This window comes from Schistocerca piceifrons, chromosome 7, assembly GCF_021461385.2.
Source record: "Schistocerca piceifrons isolate TAMUIC-IGC-003096 chromosome 7, iqSchPice1.1, whole genome shotgun sequence".
Taxonomy (NCBI): Eukaryota; Metazoa; Arthropoda; class Insecta; order Orthoptera; family Acrididae; genus Schistocerca; species Schistocerca piceifrons.
In genome coordinates this window covers 505,256,299-505,282,572 of record NC_060144.1, presented here as the reverse complement: position 1 = coordinate 505,282,572, position 26,274 = coordinate 505,256,299, and the positions used below count along the sequence as shown (strand labels likewise).

The 26,274-nt window shown below is 38.7% G+C and overlaps 1 protein-coding gene across 4 annotated transcripts in view; it reads right to left on the bottom strand.

Annotated features, from left to right (window-relative positions):
- Window positions 1-1,251: 1,251 nt before the first annotated feature.
- LOC124804936 (methyl-CpG-binding domain protein 3) overlaps window positions 1,252-26,274 on the bottom strand; it is a 46,201-nt gene continuing 21,178 nt past the window's right edge. For all 4 annotated transcript variants that reach the window (XM_047265314.1, XM_047265315.1, XM_047265316.1 and 1 more), the window contains 2 exons: window positions 2,972-3,217; window positions 1,252-1,752 (listed from right to left, as the gene is read on the bottom strand). In XM_047265314.1, the coding sequence (XP_047121270.1) occupies window positions 1,654-1,752; window positions 2,972-3,217 (345 nt within the window). In that variant the 3' untranslated portion in view covers window positions 1,252-1,653. The remainder of the gene's footprint in view (window positions 1,753-2,971; window positions 3,218-26,274) is intronic.

The following is a 26,274-nucleotide window of genomic DNA, read 5'->3' as shown; positions in this document are numbered from 1 at the left end:
GACTGTAAATTAGGAGAGAAAATTATACACATCAGCAATGGTTGGTTTTGGCATGTAGTTTACAGTTCAAGGTGAATAAATTGCATTGTATCACCAACATAAGGTTTTCTGTTTTCATGAAAACATGACTACTGGCATATCATATGACTCAATATTGTAGACAAGGCTTCTGTAGCAAATCAATGCAGATTTTAAAAGTTTTTCATAATGTTAAGCCATAATCATGCAACATTTTTTGAGAGAATAAACTGCCATTTTAATGTGTATTACTGTATTTAACTTCTGTACTATCTAGATTTTATCTTTTATCCCATTATCAAGTACAATGTTACAAGTTCTTAGACTAGTAACATGATCATGGTCTAAGAACATTGTACATGATAATGGGATAAAAGCTGAAATCTGGATGTACAGAAGATAAATGTAATAATACACAGTCAAATGGTGATTTATACTCTCAAAAAGTGCAGAATTTCAGTCAGGACATAGACCCACCTGATTGAAAACTAAATATTTAACGATTTCTCAATGAGTCTCTGTTAAATATCTTGTGTCAGGAGGGTGAACTCGCATTCCTGCTCTGGTCACCAGCCTGACTTCTTTTGTTCTTTGTTGGGATTAGTGAAAGAAGCTTCTCTAACAACAATGCTGGATAAATTTAAAGACCACATCACAGTTACAGTAAACTCACTCAGTGGTACAATAAGTTTATCAACAGGTGGAATGGTTCAGTTACTGATTGGATGTTATCTGTGCAGCCAAAGGGGGCATATTGATGCCCAAAACTGTCATATCAGTATAATCAAATATAAGTTAAATTGTGTCTTGTATTATGTATAGCTCATTAAATACAAAAGTACGAACTGAGACTATAATTTTGAATACCCCTGTGTATTATTTTCTGTCATTTAATCTCCAAATTTATATTTATCAATATAAAATGTGATTTCTGATGAGGAACGGGTCCACAGCCTTAGTGTAATTACTGAATGAGGTCATACTGTACATGGTTGTTGAAAATATTTACTGTGACTGCAATTTCAACATAATGTTAAAGCCCTTGCTACAACATTAAACTGAAACTTTGTTCCAGCAGGTCACAACTTAATGGTGAAGAGTGGGCTTTAACACCCCACAATACTCAACTGATAAAATGTTGAAATTTTAATCACAATAAATATTTTTTAAGAGTCATATTTTTTTTTTTTTGATTTTGGAATTTTTATCATTAGACATCCATAAGCCTGAATCTTAGATATTAATAATTTACACACAACCTGTACACATTTATTCATTAATGGAAGTATTACAATAATGAAGTACATTTTGTTGTCATAGGCCACAAAAATCACTTTTAGTCTTTATATCGACAGAATTATTGCATTTATTTTGTTAATTCGTAGTGTCCTCCAAGGGGAAAGATCCTTTGCTTTGTCAAGGCAATATAAGAAAACTAGTCCAAGAACAAATCTTACTCAGTCTGTGCTTACAAAATGTGAGATCAAAGAGCACTGCTGCACTGTGTATACCAATGGAACCACACAACAGTTTCACACACAACTACACCTTCCTGCAACACATGCCACAACCTGAGTGAATAAGACAACCTGTCTGTCAGTACCCAAACAGTCACATTTCAATTACGATATTCTGCTATGCTACAATTCTCTTGAGAGCTTCCTGAAGTTTCTTACGAGCACTTGCAACGCGCTCCTCTTGGCGTTTGATATCTTCATCTGCAATGGTTACAGCCTGCAAGAAATTGAAGCACATTAAGTAATAATGTTACTTGAAGTTAGTTATGTATGACAATAATGAAGTTCAGAGTCTAATGTATCAACAAAAATAATTTTTCAAATTATAACATAATTGGATAGATAAAGGATCCACTCACAAATTGGTGGCAGAAGAAAACACAATTCCTCAAATTTTGTGTGTGTTTTTCCCTGCCGTTGATTGGTGAGCAGATTTTTGTATCTATAAAATTATATAATAAAGTTCAGAGTCTGTAATAATTAATCAATACTTAGTAATATAACTGTTCTGTTGTTCTGGGAAGAAATTGCTGAGTAAAAATGTATTAATACAGGTTTCATAATATTCTTGTAGTGGATTGAATGACACATCACTACGAATTTTATACTTCTCTTAACAATAAACTTTTCTGATGGGACAGGAAATACTTGATTAATTGTGTGTTGCCCCTACGTGGAATGAATGAAGTATGGTCTATGTACATCGGGTGTATTGGAGACAGACCAAAGTTAATTTAATTTGTGCCATCCATAAAATATTTATAGTGTTAGATCAATATTAATGTGTAAATGCTTTTTAGGCCCACAATGACTTTTATTATGGAAAAATTGGTTGACACTTTATTATGAAGATATAAAGAACAACAGAATTCATCAAGAATACACTTCTTAAACAAATAAACTGAACAGCTACATCTGAAAAAAACAATAGATTTTGTGACTGTATTCTGGCAGTTAATAAGGTTATGGAAACAAGTTGGCTGCTATTTTATGAGCCCATTGTGACTACAAGGAAAATACATTATCAATATCATTAGTATTAAAAAGTATCTCAAATGAAAGAGATGCCTTACCCTATAAATGGGATTCACGGAAGTGACAGTACCCAGAGACCAAGGATGAAAAAAATTCCCTTGCTAAACTAGAGTATGTCAATGACTTAATTTGAAATTCCTGCTTCCCCAATGTTGTTTCACAGCCATCAAAAATTAATCAAAAGATGCCAGAGTTTGCTGTGGCTGTCTTATTTGAATGAAATGGTTTATTTGACACTAATGGACCAATTTTGGCCACATAGTCATTATCAACTGCTGTAGTAAGTGGTACATATGAGCGAGAGAGAATGAGAGAGAGAGAGAGAGAGAGAGAGAGAGAGAGAGAGAGAGATATGCTTACTAATTCACCTCATTTTGTGATACTAATGTGCAAACATGTACCTGCACAAGGGGTTGCTCAGGGTTGAGAAATACACCAGGATTTTTGTCTAGAACAGTTCGAGATCCTGTCTGACCAGTAACAGGTTGAGCAGAAACATGTAGTGCTGTTGCAACTGACTGCAGCAACGTCTCATCACCAACATGTGGGCCCACTGGTCGAAGCGCACGAGGCAGCTCCATAGCATCGAACTCTGTACCGTCGAGATCACATGCACGAAGCCCCTCTAAGCGTTTTTCCCAGAACAGCTGAAAAAATTACATTTATAATGAAACATGTAACAAATCATGTATCAAATTGTGTGTGTTAAGTTAACAAACAACAATTGTTCCTAATGAGATTATTCACTACTTCCTACAGCTTAATTTTCAAAAAGAAGAAAACCATGTAATTTTTGTACTAAAAACTAATTTCTTTTATTTATATAAAATTAAGATGAAACTAATTCTTCACATGGTAACTGGTACTTCATTTTACTTAAAAATACAGGTTTCTTTGTAATAACTTCTTAGTCTGCAGTCAATCTCTTGAACTGCCTAGTAAATTGTGCAACACCAGAATCATCAAACAAGACATCACACGATTGTCAAATGCAAATGTTTGCCACAGCCTTGATATTCATGCTACTGTTTAAATATTAGGAAACTATGACACAAAGGAGACACATCTGCCTACTAATTTGTGAAAGGCGAACAACTGACAAGTGCAAATCCCTCTTCTGTCTCAAATAACTATGACACAATTTTTTTTATTTACAAATGATAACAATAAAATTTTAAAGTAACGCCCATAGGCTCTGCAGGAGAACTGAAAGATCTGGGAATGAATCCCTACTTCAGGCTGTTCCAGGTGGCACAATCACATGTGAGCACCTGTCAGCTCGTACCCAGGCAGCTGCAGGTAGTATAAGCTACCTGGCACAGTGTTCTATTGATATGTGTTACGTGTGCGTGCAAATCACCTGGATGCGAGTGTTTGGCAAGACCAGCATGGTAATGTAGACCAGATCTGTTAGTCAGTGCTTGTGGTAAAATCACAGGCCAGACATCATTATGTCTATCAGGGGAAGTGCAAATTGTGCACCGTTTTCAGAGGAATGACAATATGTTAAGCTGGCTGTAGTTTTAATAACAAACATATATGCTTAAAGGTGCAGTGCTTAAAGTGGAGATTAGCTCTTTTAAAATTGATGAAAAGCAGCACAACAACCAGATTAGGAATTTCAAATCAAAGGTCAGACACACCAGTGTCAATTTATAACATGCTGGTGCAGATTGCCTAGCTACAGTTAGCACTTATGGACCTGCAATGTGACAGGCAGTTGAGTGATAAATTTCATTCTGTTATGAAAGACTTATTCTGTTATAAGTCATGCAGATTCATATAAAATTTTCTTCAACTTGAATTTTCACAACACCATAAAGTTGCAGTTACGATTGTCATTGTTGGGACCAACATACTTGTGCAAACAACTTTTTTCCGCAATGAAGTAAACAAAATTAACCTACAGAATCTCATTGACAGACTTCAATTTAAAAGTGCATCTTCAAATCAACAGTGCTCAGAAAGTGGTGCCAGACATTGATGCTTTAGTGAAAAGCAAAATAAGCAGTATTCACTGAGACACAATGTTTCTATTTCTAATGTTTAAATAAAATAGTCATCACAAGATATATGTTGATGCCAACTGAAACTTTTTCCACAAATGTCATTCATTATAAGGCTGCAGCAGTTGTAACAAATATCACATTTCCTACTTAGCCGACCTTTTCTATGCCTCATCAATTAAAAGATATGTAAGCTTCATTGCACTGTCATCTCTCATCAATATAACAGATTAAGGAAATAAATTTGCCACAAAAAGGCATTAATTAGCCAACGTGAAGTGGTAGATCTCCTTAGAACTACTAGCGGTCATAGAACAAACTCTTTGAACAGTTTCTGCTGCTGAGCTGCAATGTGGAGCATACTTCTACAGTGAACAGGAAGCCCAAGAATGAGCAAAATGTTTTGAAGAAAGTGCTACAGCTAGACAGTCTAGGCCATCATTTAGGGAAAAATTTAGGGGCAGCATACCAGACTGCCAGCATATTCAAATCAGATGCAAGTTATAGAGCACCTATACCAGGGCTTAACAACTGGCCGGTTTTGAGCGCGAGTACTCGTGTCCGCACAGGCTCGTGCTCGCGAACAGGTGCAAGGTCCTTCCTGGCAGATTAAAACTGTGTGCCCGACCGAGACTCGAACTCGGGACCTTTGCCTTTCGCGGGCAAGTGCTCTACCAACTGAGCTACCGAAGCACGACTCACGCCCGGTACCCACAGCTTTACTTCTGCCAGTACCTCGTCTCCTACCTTCCAAACTTTACAGAAGCTCTCCTGCGAACCTAGCAGAACTAGCACTCCTGAAAGAAAGGATATTGCGGAGACATGGCTTAGCCACAGCCTGGGGGATGTTTCCAGAATGAGATTTTCACTCTGCAGCGGAGTGTGCGCTGATATGAAACTTCCTGGCAGATTAAAACTGTGTGCCCGACCAAGACTCGAACTCGGGACCTTTGCCTTTCGTGGGCAAGTGCTCTACCAACTGAGCTACCGAAGCACGACTCACGCCCGGTACTCACAGCTTTACTTCTGCCAGTACCTCGTCTCCTACCTTCCAAACGTTACAGAAGCTCTCCTGCGAACCTAGCAGAACTAGCACTCCTGAAAGAAAGGATATTGCGGAGACATGGCTTAGCCACAGCCTGGGGGACGTTTCCAGAATGAGACTTTCACTCTGCAGCAGAGTGTGCACTGATATGAAACTTCCTGGCAGATTAAAACTGTGTGCCCGACCGAGACTCGAACTCAGGACCTTTGCCTTTCGCGGGCAAGTGCTCTACCAACTGAGCTACCGAAGCATGACTCACGCCTGGTACTCACAGCTTTACTTCTGCCAGTACCTCGTCTCCTACCTTCCAAACGTTACAGAAGCTCTCCTGCGAACCTAGCAGAACTAGCACTCCTGAAAGAAAGGATATTGCGGAGACATGGCTTAGCCACAGCCTGGGGGATGTTTCCAGAATGAGATTTTCACTCTGCAGCGGAGTGTGTGCTGATATGAAACTTCCTGGCAGATTAAAACTGTGTGCCCTACCGAGACTCGAACTCGGGACCTTTGCCTTTCCCGGGCAAGTGCTCTACCAACTGAGCTACCGAAGCACGACTCACGCCCCATACTCACAGTTGGTAGAGCACTTGCCCGCGAAAGGCAAAGGTCCCGAGTTCGAGTCTCGGTCGGGCACACAGTTTTAATCTGCCAGGAAGTTTCATATCAGCGCACACTCCGCTGCAGAGTGAAAATCTCATTCTGGAAACATCCCCCAGGCTGTGGCTAAGCCATGTCTCCGCAATATCCTTTCTTTCAGGAGTGCTAGTTCTGCTAGGTTCGCAGGAGAGCTTCTGTAAAGTTTGGAAGGTAGGAGACAAGGTACTGGCAGAAGTAAAGCTGTGAGTACCGGGCGTGAGTCGTACTTCGGTAGCTCAGTTGGTAGAGCACTTGCCCGCGAAAGGCAAAGGTCCCGAGTTCGAGTCTCGGTCGGGCACACAGTTTTAATCTGCCAGGAAGTTTCAAATTAGCGTACACTCCGCTGCAGAGTGAAAATCTCATTGTGGAAACATCCCCCGGGCTGTGGTTAAGCCATGTCTCTGCAATATCCTTTCTTTTAGGAGTGCTAGTTCTGCTAGGTTCGTAGGAGAGCTTCTGTAAAGTTTGGAAGGTACGAGACGAGGTACTGGCAGAAGTAAAGCTGTGAGTACCGGGCGTGAGTCGTGCTTCGGTGGCTCAGTTGGTAGAGCACTTGCCCGCGAAAGGCAAAGATCCCGAGTTCTTGTCTCGGTCGAGCACACAGTTTTAATCTGCCAGGAAGTTTCATATCAGCGCACACTCCGCTGTAGAGTGAAAATCTCATTCAGGTGCAAGGTCGCGGAGTATGGAGGGAGGGGAAATGCGCGCGCACGTCTGAATAGGGCCTCAGCGTGCCTATTGAATTCGCGCCGACTGTGTAACATTTAAAGTATTACGATCAGCTCTAACAGTCACTTCACTGGTTAAGAATCATGTCAAGTCGCCGTTGTGTAACCCCAGCCATGCTTTCGCAGTTGAACCCCCACTGGGAGGAATTGTATCTGTTTACAGAAAAAGAAGGTGCTGCAAAATGTTTAGTATGTCACAAAACGCTGAATTCTTTTAGGAAATTTAATTTGCATTATATGTCGTACCATGCGAAAGACTAAGGAAGAGGAAAATGTGATGGACCAGATCGTGCACAGGAAGTTATTAAACTTAAAAGGAAGCTATCCGAAGAAGATCTGGATGACGAAGAAAAATCAACTGAGGCAGCTCTCAGAGTGAACTACAAAATTGCTTTGCTTTTAGCAAAATCCCTGCGCCTCTTCACTGATGGTGATTTAATAAAAGAATGTTTGGTAGTTGCAGCGGAACATTTGTGTCCATCTCAAGTCAAACAGTTTCGGATTGTACCATTATCTAACATAACCATTATGCGTTGCATACAGGACATGGCAGACGACGTCCAGAGCCAGCTTGCAAATATCTGTAAAGATTTTATGGCGTATTCTCTAGCTCTGGACGAAAGTGTTGATATCACTGGAACAGCGCAGCTTGCCATATTTATTAAAGGTGTTAATAGAGATCTTCAGGTGAGGGAGGAGCTCCTCGATGTAGTAGCCATGAAGAACGCTACAACCGGAGGTGATATTTTAAGTAGTGTTGAAGAAAGTGTTGAAAATATAGGATTGTCGTGGAATTCTTTAGTTTCAGTGTCTACAGACGGTGCACCAGCGATGACAGGGAACAAATCAGATTTCGTTGCGCTGTTGAAGGAGGAAATGCAAAAACTGACCGTGCCGAATAAAATAAGGGGCGTTCAGTGTGTGATCCACCAGGAAAACTTATGTGCAAAGAGTATCACTCTACAAAATGATGAGTGGTGTTGTTCGTGCAACCAATTATATAAGGAAGCATGGGCTACAACACAGGCAATTTAAAAGCTTTCTTGAGGATGTAGAAAGCCAGTATGGTAGCCTGTCTTATTACAGCGAGGTCTGCTGAGTTAGTCGTGGTGAATTATTAAATCGATTTTTTTCCCTTATAGATGAGATAAATATGTTCATGGAAATAAATAACATGTGTGTTCCTAAATTGAAAGAACCTTCATGGAACTGTGATCTCGTGTCCTTAGCAGATTTAACTAGCCATCTGAATGCTTTGAACATTTCACTACAAGGTAAAGATCTGCTAATTACTCATTTCATAGATTGAATACGAGCTTTTAAAATGAAATTGACACTTTGGGTGAGTCAGCTGGAAACAGGAAATCTAGCTCATTTTCCTAAATTATCATTCATGCAAGATGTTCACAAAGACTGTGAACGTTATTCACGTAGTTTAGTTGCCTATAAGGAAGAATTTGATCAACGCTTTCAAGATCGGACAGCACTAGACAGTGATTTTGATCTGTTCTCCTCTCCATATTCAGCGAATATTGAAGAGATTCGTCCTGAGCTGCAACTAGAAATTATTGACCTGCAGTGTGACAGAGAATACAGAGACAAATTTCAGAACAAGAAAAACATTTTGGAATTCTACAGACACTTCCCTCAGGATAGATTTCCTCGTTTGCACAAACTGGCGGCTACAATAATATCAATGTTCGGTTCCACATATGTTTGTGAACAACTGTTCTCTGCAATGAAATGTAACAAGACGCGCCTGAGAAACGCACTGTCTGATCGAAATTTAAACTGCACGCTGCGCCTAAAATGCGCAAGAACATTACTTCGAACATACAAGCAATTGTAAAGGGCAAAAAGTACAAGATAACCGAGAATCCCACACTTCAGTGACACCTTTTATTGTGTAACAGTTCACAAATTAATACGAATGTAGATGCATACACTAAGCTAATAAAATTATGTGGCACGTGTACATTCTCCTTTATTTGTTTCATTTGTCGCAGTAATAATTCGTGAGTGATATCCCTGCGGGTGGCCGCGGATTTACATTGACTGGCGGCAGCCGTTATGTGCCCCACATGACTCTCCCCACTCTCCGTTCTAGTCCGGTAGTGGGGGTAGCGTGCTCGCGCCTTGCTGCTAACAGCTTGCTCCGCGAGCACGTATGTTGTGAAGCCCTGACCTATACCCTTTATTTAAGGACTTTACAAAAGAGGCCCATGTAATACCACTGGATGGGACAGTAAATAATTTGAACAGGGACATAGCATATGAAATCGGAGGTGATCTAGAAAAGTCAAGACTCGCTGCCTTGTGGCACCAATGTACACTTTGTCAAGCTGTTCCAGCATTATGATTGAGCACACCTTAACGGAGGAATGAGGCAGGTTAATGTGAGGTTTGAAATGTCATTGACGGCAGTTGATTTCACACTTACTGTGCTGTTGCCAACAGGGGTAGGGTTTCACTAGGCATGAGCAATGCCTACACAGGAAATGGAAGGGAAGATTTGTACAGCTAATTAGTGTAAGTATGAGTGGGTCTCTGGCCACACATAGGTAACTGTTGTTACGGCCAGGAGAACTGGGTTCTTTTTGGAATACATCAAGGCAACGTGTTTCTCTCCTTGAAGACAGTCTCCAACAGTTAAAAGAAATTGCTATTACTTATTCACAGGACAGATGCTGACAAGCTAAATTGCACACTTACAATATGGCATAAAGAAAAAGAAAACACTGGGACTACATCAAACATTTCACAGACTTAACAATTCTTCACCAAAACTTGCACTCAGTAAAAATTAAAATACAGCATTTTGACACTGAGCTTTGATATTTGATCTGTATAGTAGTAAAGAATAATTACTGCATGTACAGAGACAATCAAACAATCATTCTTCCTGTTCTCCATATGTGAATGGAACAGAAAGAAACCCTAATAACTGGTACCATGGGATGTATCCCCTGCCATACACCTCACGGTGGTTCACAGATTATAGATGTAGTAAAAGTCACAGAACACTGGTGCAGAGACGAAAAGCTGCAATGTGTAGTATTATTACTGGATGAAAGGCCAGACTCTTACTTTAGGACTTCTTTGCTGGTAGCATATCATCTATGTATGTCAGAAATGAACACATTTTAAACTGAGACATGATCTTTGTACAGTTGGTGAAAAAACACTTCCAAATATCACCTACCGAATTAACAGAGTTTGACTTCAAAAAGAAATTCATCATTTCATATTTGTATCAATCACACAGTGCTAAAACATTTTTTAAAGTCTGTTAAATTGCCCAGGTCCAATACTTAAATTCAAATTTTCAGCAAAAACAGAAAACTCTTAGGAAAATCTCCTAGAAATTCGTGATGCCGTTGAAGCACTCAAAACAATAAACCAAGAGCGTAAGACTCAATCACAACTGTGATCTGCACTTGCTTTTTGAGAACATTTGAAAACCAAAAGATTTGAGGCGAGTGATAATAGAATAAATAATAATAAATAAAAGGAAACAAACAAAATATCAACAATTACAGAGTAATGTCACTTCTGCCAGTAGCATACAAAGTATTATAAAAATTTCTCCTGAGCAGAGGTGAAAAAATTTTAGACAAACAACAGGGTGGTTTTTGAAAGGGGAAGATCCTGCACAGAATATGTTCACACGCGTGGGAAATCTTATGGGACTGCTAAGGTCATCAGTCCCTAAGCTGACAAACTACTCAACCTAAATTATCCTAAGGACAAACACACACACCCATGCCCAAGCGAGGACTCGAACCTCCGCCAGAATCACTGCGCAGAATAGATTTTTAACATCAAAATCAGCAATTTTCCATAGAATGTTAACAACTAAACCTATCACATGAAGCATTTGGTTCTGCAGACAGGGAAACAATAGATAAAATCATCAAATAATAAGGCATTAAAGCAAAACTAGCTGGCATAATTCATGAAACTATGAAAAATACAGGGGTTTCAAAATGAATATATGGGTTTTAAGGCTTTGTAGACGAATTATATTCACCTTACAATTACAAATAATACACCAAATGAAAGAGAAACATTTTTCTTAAAATTATTCAGTGTGAACACCGATCACACATCGAGTCAATAGGTGAGTTGTTCTGGAATCTTGATCAAAGTGTCAACATTGTTTCTGAAGTCAGATAGATCAGCTGGTATTGGAAGCACACACACATGATCGCATCAGATTGTGTGCGAACGTGGAGATCATGCATAAAATGCTATGTAAACTGTCCCCTTGTGCCCAATCCACAGGTCAGATACAACATTGTTCAACCAGTCACGCACTGAGTTATGCCAGTGAGGCAGAGCACCATCTTGCTCCCATATAAAGATGTGTTGATCAATTTCTTCCCACTGAGGCACAGGCCATAGCTGTAGCGCATCAAGGTAAGAAACATTAGTTACAACTGATTCACCAAAAAAGAAAGGCCCATAAACTATCTGAGGGGATATTTCTTGGGGTTAAGCGTGAAAGACTCGCACTTGTTCAACACGTTCCCATTGCGCACAGGTATACAAACAAAACCATCTGAGTTGCTCTTTCATTTGGTGTATTATTTATGATTGTAAGTGGAATGTAATAAATGCTACAATGCCTTAAAATCGGTATGTTCATTTTGATACACCCTGTATAGTATCTAAAGTTAAATTTATGAGAGAAGTATTTCAGTCATTTGAAATGACGACTGGTGATAGGCAATATGTCAGCTTATCACCTTTACTTTTAATTGCATTTTAGTGCAAATAGTAAAGATCTGGAATTTTGAGCTAAAAATAACAAAACTTAACCAATAATTCTGGGAAAGAAATAAAATGGTTTCTGTGAACAATTTTGCTACTTTCAGAAAATCTGACAGTAGTAGTTACTCAAATAAATATTTTGGAAAAAAGTAAATAACAGAGTAACTCTCAAAATCTCAGATGAAAACTCTAAATTCTTGAAAAATGTAACACATGCTCCAAAATACATACAAACACAAATGGGTGAAATGTTGTTGTTGTTGTGGTCTTCAGTCCTGAGACTGGTTTGATGCAGCTCTCCATGCTAATCAATCCTGTGCAAGCTTCTTCATCTCCCAGTACATACTGCAGCCTACACCCTTCTGAATCTGCTTAGTGTATTCATCTCTTGGTCTCCCTCTACGATTTTTACCCTCCACTCTGCCCTCCAATACTAAATTGGTGATCCCTTGATGCCTCAGAACATGAACCGATCCCTTCTTCTAGTCAAGTTGTGCCACAAACTCCTCCCCAATTCTATTCAATACCTCCTCATTAGTTACCCATCTAATCTTCAGCATTCTCCCGTAGCACCACATTTCGAAAGCTTCTATTCTCTTCTTGTCCAAACTACTTATCATCCACGTTTCACTTCCATACATGGCTACACTCCATACAAATACTTTTAGAAACGAATTTCTGACACCTAAATCTATACTCGATGTTAACACATTTCTCTTCTTCAGGAACGCTTTCCTTGCCATTGACAGTCTACATTTTATATCCTCTCTACTTCGACCACCATCCGTTATTTTGCTCTCCAAATAGCAAAACTCCTTTACTACTGTAACTGTCTCATTTCTTAATCTAATTCCCTCAGCATCACCCGATTTAATTCGACTACATTCCATTATCCTACTTTTGCTTTTGTTGATGTTCATCTTATATCCTCCTATCAATACACTATCCATTCTGTTCAACTGCTCTTCCAAGTCCTTTGCTGTCTCTGACAGAATTACAATGGCATCGGTGAACCTCAAAGTTTTTATTTCTTCTCCATGGATTTTAATACCTACTCCGAACTTTTCTTTTGTTTCCTTTACTGTTTGCTCAATATACAGATTGAATATCGGCGAGAGGCTACAACCCTGTCTCACTCCCTTCCCAGCCACTACTTCCCCTTCATACCCCTCAACTCTTATAACTGCCATCTGGTTTCTGTACAAATTGTAAATATCCTTTTGCTCCCTGTATTTTACCCCTGCCACCTTCAGAATTTGAAAGAGAGTATTCCAGTCAACATTGTTAAAAGCTTTCTCTAAGTCTACAAATGCTAGAATCGTAGGTTTGCCTTTCCTTAATCTGTTTTCTAAGACAAGTCGTAGGGTCAGTATTGCCAAACGTGTTCCACTATTTCTACGGAATCCAAACTGATCTTCCCCGAGGTCGGCTTCTACCAGTTTTTCCATTCGTCTGTAAAGAACTTGCGTTAGTATTTTGCAGCCATGACTTATTAAACTGATGGTTCAGTAATTTTCACATCTGTCAACACCTGCTTTCTTTGGGATTGGACTTATTATATTCTACTCGAAATCTGAGGGTATTTCACCTGTCTCATACATCTTGCTCACCAGATGGTAGAGGTTTGTCAGGACTGGCTCCCCCAAGGCTGTCAGTAGTTCTAATGGAATGTTGTCTATTCCCGGGGTCTTGTTTCGCGACCCAGGTCTTTCAGAGCTCTGTCAAACTCTTCACGCTGTATCATATCTGCCATTTCATCTTCATCTACATCCTCTTCCATTTCCATAACATTGTCCTCAAGTACATCGCCCTTGTATAGACCCTCTATATACTCCTTCCACCTTTCTGCTTTCCCTTCTTTGCTTAGAATTGGGTTTCCATCTGAGCTCTTGATATTCAAACAAGTGGTTCTCTTTTCTCCAAAGGTCTCTCAAATTTTCCTGTAGGCAGAATCTATCTTATCCCTAGTGATATGCACCTCTACATCCTTACATTTGTCCTGTAGCCATCCCTGCTTAGCCATTTTGCACTTCCTGTCTATCTGATTTTTGAGACGTTTGTATTCCTTTTTGCCTGCTTCATTTACTGCATATTTATATTTTCTCCTTTCATCAATTAAATTCAATATTTCTTCTGTTACCCAAGGATTTCTATTAGCCCTCATCTTTTTACCTACTTGATCCTCGGCTGCCTTCACTATTTCATCTCTCAAAGCTACCCATTCTTCTTCTACTGTATTCCTTTCTCCCATTTCTGTCAATTGTTCCCTTATGCTCTCCCTGAAACTCTGTACAACCTCTGGTTCTTTCAGTTTATCCAGGTCCCATCTCCTTAAATTCCCACCTTTTTGCAGTTTCTTCAGTTTTAATCTGCAGGTCATAACCAATAGATTGTGGTCAGAGTCCACATCTGCCCCTGGAAATGTCTTACAATTTAAAACCTGGTTCCTAAATCTCTGTCTTACCATTATATAATCGATCTGATACCTTCTAGTATCTCCAGGCATTTTCCATGTATACAACCTCCTTGCATGATTCTTGAACCAAGTGTTAGCTACGATTAAGTTATGCTGCATGCAAAATTCTACCAGGCGGCTTCCTCTTTCATTTCTCCCCCCCCCCCTCCCCCCAATGGGGAAATAGTATTAGTAAATTCAAATATCTTGAACAGAATAGACCAGAGAAATTTACAATAGATGAAAAAATTAATAGTATGGAAACAGCCTACAACAAGAAATGCACATTTAAAAAAATATAACTGAAATACTATATCACAGTGGTAAGGCCAGAATGTTTTTATGCAAGTGAATGCTGAACAAACTATAAGGTGAACAGAATAAAGGTACTTGAAAGATGGGTTATTAGAAAAATAATGAGTGAACAAAAAAACTGCAGATGGTAGAAGATGAGAATTAATAAACTCTATGAAAACAGAAAACATAAAAAGTAATGGCAAAACAAAGATTAAGCTCCTTTGGTTATCTCAACTGAATAAATGAGAACAAGCTAATAAAACAAATATGCCTCCATTTATGAAAAAAGAAATCAAGAATGGCATGGATAACAGAAATATGAAAAGGGCTACAATCAAAAAACAAGGAATTGGAAATAACAGAATGAATTTAGAAAGTTTTTGAGGTGGAAGGAAAAAGAAATTTGGAACAATATGGACAGAAGAAAGGAAAAGACAGCATTAGGACAAGTTGACAGAGTGCTGGTAAAACAGGAAAAAACAAAGAAAGAAGAAGGATGAGGTTGTTACATGACCCTAGTTGGTCAGTATGAAGATAACAAAAGAGGTGCAATTAATGGCTAGTTCTGTTTGCTGCTGAGAGATAGGGTACAAGAGCAGAGATAATCAAACATCAAATGTCTAGTGGAACACTTATCAGAACCAAATTGCCTTAATACAAGACTTCATCATTGTAGCATATAAGAACCAACACTGAAATGACTTTCCCAATAATGTTAGTCTTGAGGAAAGAATTCTCTTTGCACATGACAGCATCATATAGACTAAAAAAAAATTCAGCCAGTGCCTTTTGGTTACATACTATTTGAACACACATTTACTGCTAAGCTATGGAATTCTTTTCTGGATGCTAGGCTGTGTAGTTCTTTACTGGGAAACAAATGTATAACCAAATATATTAATCTGGCTCACTATAAATATCTGTTCAAAACACTGGGTATTTTAAAAAATGGCTCCAAGCACTATGGGACTTAACATCTGAGGTCATCAGTCCCCTAGAACTTAGAACTAATTAAACCTAACTAACCTAAGGACATCACACACATCCATGCCCGAGGCAGGATTCGAACCTGCGACCGTAGCGGTCACGTGGTTCCAGACTGAAGCGCCTAGAACCGCACGGCCACACTGGCCGGCAGGTATTTTAACTACACAACTTCAGTAAATTTACCAATCAGTCATATGATAATTACAGCACAAACAGTTGTGTCCTTGGCCATGGAGCAAGACCTAACTGAATTTACATGGAAGTAAAAACAAAGCTCAAAAACAGCATTTTCTGCCAAGCAATCAAATTGCACAATAAACTGCAGAAAGATACTTCAGATATTACATGAAACAAACTTCTTAAAAGGTGGTTAAAAAGTGCCTGTTATGCAATATGTTAGACACATTGAAGGCTTCGATAAAAAAGTGTAGAAGTTTGATAAAAAATGTAACATAAATAATAATGAAACGTCTGCCATTTCATGACATACTTTTGCACTATAATGATCTTTTTTTCCCTTTTTCTCCAGAAAACCCTACACCCAATCTCTGCAATGGATAATACAATGTCTTCTCTTTCCAATCTAAAACATACAACACGTTAAGGGGTGGGAGAGAGGGGATGGGGGTACTGTGTCAGCTTTTTAGGCATGCAAATGCTAAGTTGTAGTATACAAAATAGAAACCAATCATCACAGTCCTGAGTCAGGTGATATGGTGGATATGCTATGTGTAATACATGCAGTGATTGATATTGAGAAATTTAACATTGTAGCACTAGCAATCTACATAATGAAATAACTACTACTTTGTAATAATGTATAAACAAAACAATATTCTACACAAGGGCTAAACGGAACAAAGTTGTGCTACTCCTAACAAATGGGAATTGAATACAAGAGGATGAGGTGTCTAATTCTCACCTGGCTATCTTGGGTTAGTTTTTCAAAGTTCACCTAAATTACCTCAGGCATACGCAGAGTGCGGATGATTCCTACTATAGAACACAGTTTACTATCTATCCATCTTTGTCAAACCAGAGTTGCATGTATGTAAATGCTTGCATATATCCAAAAAGGTCAAACAACTGCATTCTATCAGAAGGTTCTCATTATGATTCCTCGAACAAGCTGCTGACTAAGTGGTGGTAAAAAGAGAGAGAGAGAGAGAGAGAGAGAGAGAGAGAGAGAGAGAGAGAGAGAGAGAGAGAGAGAGAAGGAAGGAAAGAAAGAAAGATTACAGTATAATGCCCTGTCAATGATTCCAGTTGGTCAAGCTTCACAGTGGTCACTATGGTTCTGGACTGAAAAAGTGGACTTACTGCTCAGAAAACCAATAGTGCCAGATAATCCGCCAGTCACAATAGATAGCAAAATTAATGTACTTACCTAAACTCACAACCCTCTACACCCATGTGCTCCCGTATGTACAATCTCAGTAAGAGAAGCTTATACGCCTTGGCTGACAAGTGTGTTCACCTCAAATGATGGAAAGGGATGCTTCTATCAGATATTTCTAGTCAAATTTGAAGCCTAGATACTAAGAATAACAAAGAAATCTGCAAATCGTGGAAAAGTAATTTGTTTATACTGCCAAAATTGGACACACTTGCTCCATTGTATGCAGCAATGAGATCTTCTTAATTGTATGGAAAAAAATTGTGTAGTGTATAGGTTCCAGCTGAATGAATTTCCTTCAGCATCAGCCAACCCCAATGTTGTACAGAACTATTACCGCAAGATCTCCGCCCCCCCCCCCCCCTTCCTTTCAGGACTCTCCTGTAAACACCACAGCAATAACACTGCACTAATTAAGGTAACTGATATCTGAAACATGCCGCAGATGACTATGGGGCCACAATGTTGGAAATATTAGGACTTCAAGAAGGCACTCAACACCGCAGACTTTAATACACTTCTCACAAAAATACAACAGCTAAAATTTTCAGATAAGGTACTGAAGTGATCCGACAGCTTACTGAGAAGCAGAAAGAAACGTATTGTCTGTGAAAATAACATGTTGTCTGGGAAGCAAGTTACTTCTGAGTGCCAGAGCTGGGCCTGATAATATTCTCTTTGTTTGTCATCAGTTCTGTTCCACAAATATTGTTTCTGTGCTGATAACTGCCAGCTTTACCTATGTGCCAGACTTGAAGCTATAAACACTACCATTGTCTAAATAAATGGCCCTCTAGAAGTTTCAAAACACACTTCCACAGTAAGTTAAATGTAAATTTGTGCAATCACTCATTCTGTCATACCTCCACAGTTGCAATGTAATCTAATATGGAATGAGTAGTGAAGGTTCCTGGCGGTTAGAACTAGCCATGTGTGGTTGCTTGCATTACATCTGTAGCACCCATCCGTTTCCTCATCTCACTGTTTCAGATGTAGAATTACGATGTCTTTGACCAGGCAAGCTAAATGATTACCATATGCTCTGTTTACTTTACCAGCTCCTTAGAGTGGACGCATCCCAGTACCTTGAGATCAGACAACAAGTACTTGTCATCTCATAATCACAAAACAATGTCTTGCTTAGCTACTGTCCTAGGTGCCAACCTATAATGCAAAAAATCACAAATCTGTTCTCTGTTACTGCTTTCTGCGTCTGTGACAAGCTACCTTGTACTCTGTGCACAATTAATTGCAGGAAAACGTGTATGTTCAGCTGCAGACTCTACAGCAATGCACCGCCATTCTCACTTCAGCCTTCACTGGATGTAATTACCCCACCAGCCTAGCTCAAAAGCAGATTTCCTGGGCCATAATATCCAATCCTGGTACTGCTGATTCCTCCAAAACACAGTTTTGGAGTACATTTCTCATCACTCAATACTATCCAAGTCTCGAATGTATTAATCAGCTACTTTGACAAGGCTATGACTTCCTAAAATCTTGGCCCTGAAATGAGGGCCATTCTGTCTGGCATTTTGCTCACCACACTTAAAACAGCTTTTCGTAGCCGCCTTCCCCTCTCCCTCCTACCAATCTCCGCCAATATCCGGTCAGACCCTATGCACCTTTTGCATCCATGTCCCTGCCCTGTGGCTCCTATCTCTGTGACCATCCCCACTGTAAGACTTGCCCTATACACCCTCCTACCACCAGCTTTGCCAGCCCTGTAGCTGGTAAAAATATACTTGATGGGAGAGCCAACAGTGAAACAAAACATGTCATATACTAGATGTTATGTAAACACTGTTCGGGTTTTTACATTGGCATGACTACCACGATGAATATAATGGCAACACACAATAGCCTGCTGCAGAGAATGGTCTACAACACGACAGTCATGACCTCAATGCCTGTCTCGTCACACGTACCATCTGGATTCTCTTCCGCATATTCCCCTATCACATATAATACACTTAGCTTCCCACTCTTATTATCTCTTGCATGATATTTTGTCAATAATCTCTGACTTGCTTACTACCCTACCTTCCACCACTCAGGCCTTCAAATCTTGTCTTGTGCAGCCTCCAACAATCAGTCTTTCCTTCTCATCGCATCCGGCATGACTTTTGCATAACTTTTCCAGTCCTTTTCCTTCATCCCTCTTCCTTCCTCTTCCACCTCCTGGCAGAAGAAGGAGCCTCAATATCCCAATGCATTCATGGGTAAAATGAAGGACTTTCTTCTATTACATTATATTTGTTTATAACAAATTAATACACTAATTAAAGTTTCATATCAAGCCATAATTCGTTTTCTACTTTTGAAGGGGAACAATGCAGCAACAATCCGTACTGAGTAAGTGGAAGTATACGGCAACAAAATATCATCATATGACACAGTGGTTAGGTGGCACAGATGAGGAGACTCTGGTGCTTGAAGACCAGGGTATCACAATCGAGATGATAGTGGAAAAAGTGAAAATTAGCCATGTATGATTTTTCAACATCTTACACATTTTAAACATGACAAAGTTAGCTGCCCCCCAGACTTCCTGGCTGTTCAAATCAGTTCAATAAGGCTGTTGAACTGTGGTAGCATTGGAAATGTTACAGCAGTCCAATCCTCATGACTTCTTTAGCCAGCAAATCACCATAGACAATTGTTGGGTGTATCATTAGGACTCCGAGGAAAGTAACAGAGGAAGCAGTGGAAACACACTGATTCATCACTCTCATAAAAAGAGGCAACCCAGCCATCATCGGGCAATACGATATGCTTTTTGGGACTGCCATGGTGCGGTATTAACATATTATGCCAACACAGGGCATACCATCACAGGAGCAAACTACTGAAATCGCCTGATATGGTTACAAGAGGCAGTTAGAAAGAAGTGTCACGGTGTTTTTGCTATACAACAAGCCCCAACTCATTTTACACAGTACACAGTTGCAAATTGTGCTTCTTAGAGCTATCACATTTTGTCTCACACCCAGTATTCTCCTGGTAATACACCCAATGGAATGTTCTTTACACCAATGAAGAAATCATTGCATAGCAGGCATTTCCTGAATAACGATGAGGTCATTTTCAAAGTGGAACATTTCCTGAGCAGCCAAAATGCAGACATCTACAACCATGCCCTCAGTCAAGCCATCCATCATTAGAGAAAATATGTTGCGTTAAAGGATGAATATGTGCAGAGAGACCAATACTATCACAAAGTTTCATATTGCTGGTTGTATCTTCATAGATAATAATTAAAACTGTATATCTCCTTGTGCACAGCCAGTCCTCTCTGCTAAACAACACAGTGAATCATCCCCTTTGATGCTTCTCTCTCTCTCTCTCTCTCTCTCTCTCTCTCTCTCTCTCTCTCTATCTCTCTCTCTTTTCCCCATAGTCCTCCCCCTCCACCTTGTCATGGTTACTTGTGGTCTATCATGCTTAGTGTGGCTGTAATTTAACCTGACCAAAAAGCCCATGAATTTTACCAGCAAAAACACAATAAAACTCAACTAAACATAATTAAGAAAATTTAAGTAACATACGAAATCTTACTAGTTAGCCCGACAGAAATTTAAAAGTGCCACAATATTTATTGAAGGCAACTATTTACAGTCACAAGAAATTTAGTAATATTGTATTTTAACTTTTCTTGCAATATAAGAAATACAATTAAATAACATTTAGACTTCCAGAACTAGAATGACTAAAGTATAATTAAGTCCTTTTTGGAAGCATGCAGAAATTTATAGATGTTCACTAATTACTTTCTTTCCGAACTTATTTCTTCATTTTAAACAAACATTCCCTTAGCTAGGGAAGATTCTCTCAGTGGATGCAATACTGGCAGGATAAGAAATGAGGCTTTGTACAAAAGTAATAAATCATGTTGGTACTTTTTTCCTCCATTTGCCATTTGTTTGGATGAAACTGTTACAATTGTATAAGAAAACATAGTGAATGGAAAACAATCAGAATCAGCATCAGCAATCTTAAAAAGACATAAGACTTGCCATCCACTTTGGATGCCTATCTATGAACCAGTTTTCTGCAGTTTCTCCTTGTTCAGACTTGCAATCCACTTTGGATGCCTCTCTATGAACCAGTTTTCTGCAGTTTCTCCTTGTTCAGTAGTTAATCTTCTCTCTCTGAATCTTGGATGTAACATATTATCAAGATAGTGAAAGGATTCTAGTTCTTGTCCCTTTCATTTTCTTTATTACTTTCATATATGGTTCCATGTCAGGACTTTCTAAAAAATCGATCCACGGCTCAACGGCTTGTGCAATATTTGTGTCTGCTTGAAAGGAGGTCCAGGATTCTACAAACCTCTGACAATTATCATAGATTAGTGGAATCTTTATAAATTATAACTTATCTAAGATTTTACTATTTTTAGTATGGACTTCTTCATACTGCTCATATACAATTTAAACATATTTAGAATAATTGTCAACAAAGATGTGAAGACAATCAGGCTGGGAACTCCATCCAATAGAAATTGGGAGATTCGGCATAAGATCATTCTTTTCCTTTAAACCCTCAGGCATGTGCGACGGTATATTTCGACCGCCGCTTACCCCTCGATCAGCATGTGCTATGTCATATGCCATCTGTGGTTTTTGAATGTTTTTCCTCTCTGCCGATGCAGTTTGAGAGACGACTACTAAATGGTAGTGTCGTACATTCCTTAGCTACATGCTGACAGAGTTTGCATTTGTTACTCGTGTGGGTTATGAATGTTTTTTGTCTTTGTGTGCGTGCTAATTTTTTGTAGACTGTGCACAATGGCAGGACTGAATGAAGCTGAAGTTCTATGACTTTTGATGAAGAGTGATAATGAGGACAATGAGTCTGATAATTCTTTAGATGACTAATTAACAGAGCAGAATGCAGTCTCATCTAACTGGAAGGACATGACAATATTTCAGCACCAACTGCATTTATATTGAGCACTGCTGAAGGTAGGCTGAAACTTTAAATTCCTGGTAAGGCAGGGCCATTAGCTTCCTTTGAATTGTTCTTTGACAATGAAATAATAGAAATGATTGACAAAGGAACAAATAAATATACACAAGGTTTTTTACACAATGAACATGAAAAAAATATTTTATCTGATGAAATCGCAATTTGTAAAGTGGTTTCCAACCAAAGATGATGAAGTCAGAGTTCTTTTAGCCCCATTTTTATGGATGGGGATAGTGTCTAAAAGATCAGCTAAAATTTATTTTGTCAGACAGAACATGCTAGAAATGCCCTTCCTCCCTAATGTTATGAGTGAAGAAAGATTTCATCTCTTGACAAGCTTCTTACATTTTGCTGACAACAGAGAATATCTACAATGTACACGGCTGTAAAAACATTTGTAAAATTATGCCTCTGATAAATCATTTGAAAGCAAGATTTCAGAGAGCTTATGAGCCACAAAATAACGTAAGTGTTGACAAATCCTTGTTACTGTGGAAAGGGAGACTCTTGTGGAAGCACTATAAACCTTTGAAAGCAAAACACTTTAGTATGAAATTTCCGAACTGTGAGACAAGAACAGTTATTTACGGAACTTTATTTTATACACTGGAAGAGATATTGATCTTAACTGTGAAATAACAAAAGATAATGATCTTCTGTTGACAAAGGTGGTGTTAAATTTGTGTGAAAACTTGTTAGATGCAGGTAGGTGTGTGTATATGGACAATTACTACTCAAGTCCTGACCTATCCAAAAGACTTGTGTACAGGAATACTCATGCAGTAGGAATAATTAGAAATTGTAGTAAAGGAATGTCACATATAGTAAATATGAAATTACAGAAATGAAAGAAGACCAGTGCACAAAAGGGGAAATTGGTGGCTCTGAAATGTAAGGATAAAAGGGAAGTTACAATGCTAACAACAAAGCATGGTGAATCAACGATAAGATGTGCAAAGTAGAGGAAAAGGGGGAGAAGTGCAAGTGACCCAGATATCGCTCTATATTTTTGACTACAACCAGAACATGGGCAGGAGTGGACCTGAAAGACCAGTTACTGGAATCCTTCCTTGTGGAAAGAAAGCAGAGTACAGTTTGATACAAAAAGTTTTTAAGCATTTGTTAAATGTGGCTGTTCTAAATACTTACATACTGTACTGCCAGAATGGAGACAAGAAGGACCATTTAGAGTTGAGAGTGAAACTGATAGATGAACTCCTAACTAATTACCACCACAGTGCCACTGAACACAAACAATGACTGTCACCAATTTACTGGTAGACACTTCCCATAAGCAAATCTAGCAACAAAAACCAGAAGATAGCACTAAGGAGATGTGTGCCGTGTGCAACAAACCAGCAAAGAAGAGACACATCATACGGATGCAACATTTTTACTGTAAACCCAGAATTGTGTACTGTGCCATGATTTGAGCTCTATCACTCTAAAAAAAAACATTGTAAACAATTAATTTTTATAACATGATTTAAATCACTATAGTTTCAAGTGTTCGCCACATATTTTTCAGAGTTTATTTCAGGTAATTAATTAGATATAGCATTTACAGTAAATACATGGGTTTTTATCAACCCTGATCACACTCATCTTTTCCTTCCTCCCTTTTTTCCACATTCACTGCTGCCAGTGTTCACAGTTAAATCTACCTCCTTGTAATTTGCCTTTGTTGTTCTACTTTTCATTTCTAATATCTATATTATAGTTCTCGCTATGTGTTGGATTCCACGTTAGATGTACGAACTATTATATCATTTGTGTCCATCTGAAAGTAGTGCAATATTTGCATAATGTGTGATTAGCTGAAAGGAGGGACAGATGGACCTAATCTTTCCTGGAAACATAAAACAATAAATAAATAGAGACTTAAATCAACTTTTTCTATGTTTTAAAATTGTGTTCTATGTATACATTTAGGGAAATGACTAGTCAGAACGTTGAAGCTTGTAGGCATCCCATCCAACTTGCAATACGAAAATGACTAGAACACAAGAATGGCTGTGAAGTCAAGTGCAATCTTACCAATATGTTGTTGTTGTTATTATTTTCAGTTCAGAGATTGGTGTGATGCGGCTCTCCATGCTACTCTATCCTGTGAAAGTCTCTTCATCTCCAAATAACTACTGCAGCCTACATCCTTCTGAATCTGCTTAGTGTATTCATCCCTTGGTCTCCCTCTACGATTTTACCCTCCACGATTCCCACCAATACTGAATTGGTGATCCCTTGATGCCTCAGAACATGCCCTGCCAATTGATCCCTTCTTCTAGCCTAGTTGTGCCACATCTATTCAGTACCTCCAAATTAGTTACGTGACCTACACATCTAATCTTCAGCAGTCTTCTGTAGCACCACATTTCGAAAGCTTCTCTTCTTGTCTTCACTGTTTATCGTCCATGTTTCACTTCCACACATAGCTACACTCCATACAAATACTTTCTGAAAAGACTTCCCGACATAACACTATACTCGATGTTAACTGATTTCTCTTCTTCAAAAACACTTTCCTTTTTGCCATCGCCAGCCTACATTTCATATCCTCTCTATTTCGACCATCATCAGTTATTTTACTCCCCAAATAGTAAAACTCATTTACTGCTCTAAGTATCTCATTTCCTAATCTAATTCCCTCGGCATCACCTGATATAATTCTATTAAATTCCATTATCCTCATTCTGCTTTTGTTGATGTTCATCTTACATACTCCTTTCAAGACACTGTCCATTCCATTCAGCTGCTCTTCCACATCCTTTGCTGTATCTTACAGAATTACAATGTTGTCGGCAAACCTCAAAGTTTTTATTTCCTCTCCATGGATTTTTATTCCTACTCCAAATTTTTCTTTTGTTTTCTTTACTGCTTGCTCAATATACAGATTGAATAACATCAGGGATCTCAACCACTGCTTCCCTTTCATGCCCTCTGGCTCTTATAACTGCCATCTGGTTTCTGTACACATTGTAAATAGCCTTTCACTATCTGTATTTTGCCCCTGCCACCTTCAGGATTTGCAAGAGAGTATTCCAAGTCAACATTGTCAAAAGCTTTTCCTACATCTACAAATGCTAGAAACGTAGGTTTGCCTTCCCTTAACCTATCTTCTAAGATAAGTCGTAGGGTCAGCATTGCCTCGCATGTTCATTGTTTTCTACGCAATCCAAACTGATCTTCCCCAAGGTCAGCTTCTACCATTTTTTCCATTCGTGTGTAAAGAATTCATGTTAGTATTTTACAGCCATGACTTATTAAACTGATAGTTCGATAATTTTCACATCTGTCAACACTTGCAGAAATCTAATAACCAGCAGACATGAAGCAGCAGCTACACTACTGTATGCCCATGACCATATGAGGACAATAAAATTACTCTGACTCAAAAGAAATGAATTAAACTGTAGTGGTTCTTCTGAAGTATAAAGATTAAATTTTTACAAAAAATGCATTGGATGAAACACATAAAATATTCTTAAATATGAGCTGTAGCAAATTATGAACACAAAATGGATCAGTTAGTGCACTACTTGCACCCTCAAAAACAATAAGGTGATTGAAGCTCACCTCTTCCTGTTATGGGCTCTTAAAAATACAACACACTACAAACATGAAGCAAAACAGCATTTTTTTTCTTTCTTTCGTGTTTATGAAGGATAGAATAGTTTTCAACAGAACGGAGTGACCTTGTAGCTGCATTTGTCTGGATGGTGAGAATACAGCCACAAGTGAGAAAAAGTTGGCTAGCACCAGCCAGATGTTCTTTAACATGCATCATGTGGCACCTGTTCTCTGGCATGCAGTATATTTTGTACAGTGCTTTTGTAACTGGAAAATTTGTTCTTGAGCATGTTTTGAACTTGAAAACCTTATGACTTCTACACTTGCATTAGAAGCTAGTGAACCAGTTTGAGCATCATACTGTGCATTTATGGATGCATTATTTTTCCCTAAGCAGATGCTGACAGGGTCTCTAAATGTCTCAATGGTTTCAAAATTAAATCAAACAATGGAAACTTCAGGTAGCAATATCAACAATGTGGAAAAAGACAGATTGCTATTTACTGTAAAGAAGACGCATCAAGTTGCTGAGAGGTACAATTAAAAGACACTTGCATATAGCTTTTGGCCATGGCCTGCATCACAAAAACTATGTTTGAGTGTCTTTTAATTGTACCTACCTGCAACTTGACATGTCTTCTTTATGGTAAGTAGCAATCTGCCTTTTCCTACATTGTTGCTTTCAAAATTGATGGATGTGAGAGCTTATTTCAGAACTGTTTTATGTGTCAGCAGCCCAGGAGGATTAATCTATGTAATTTTTGTTTCCTCCTCAGGCAAGTCCTAATTCAATTTATAGAGTAGTTGTAACAATCTACTAAGGAGATACAAGCTGCAGACATT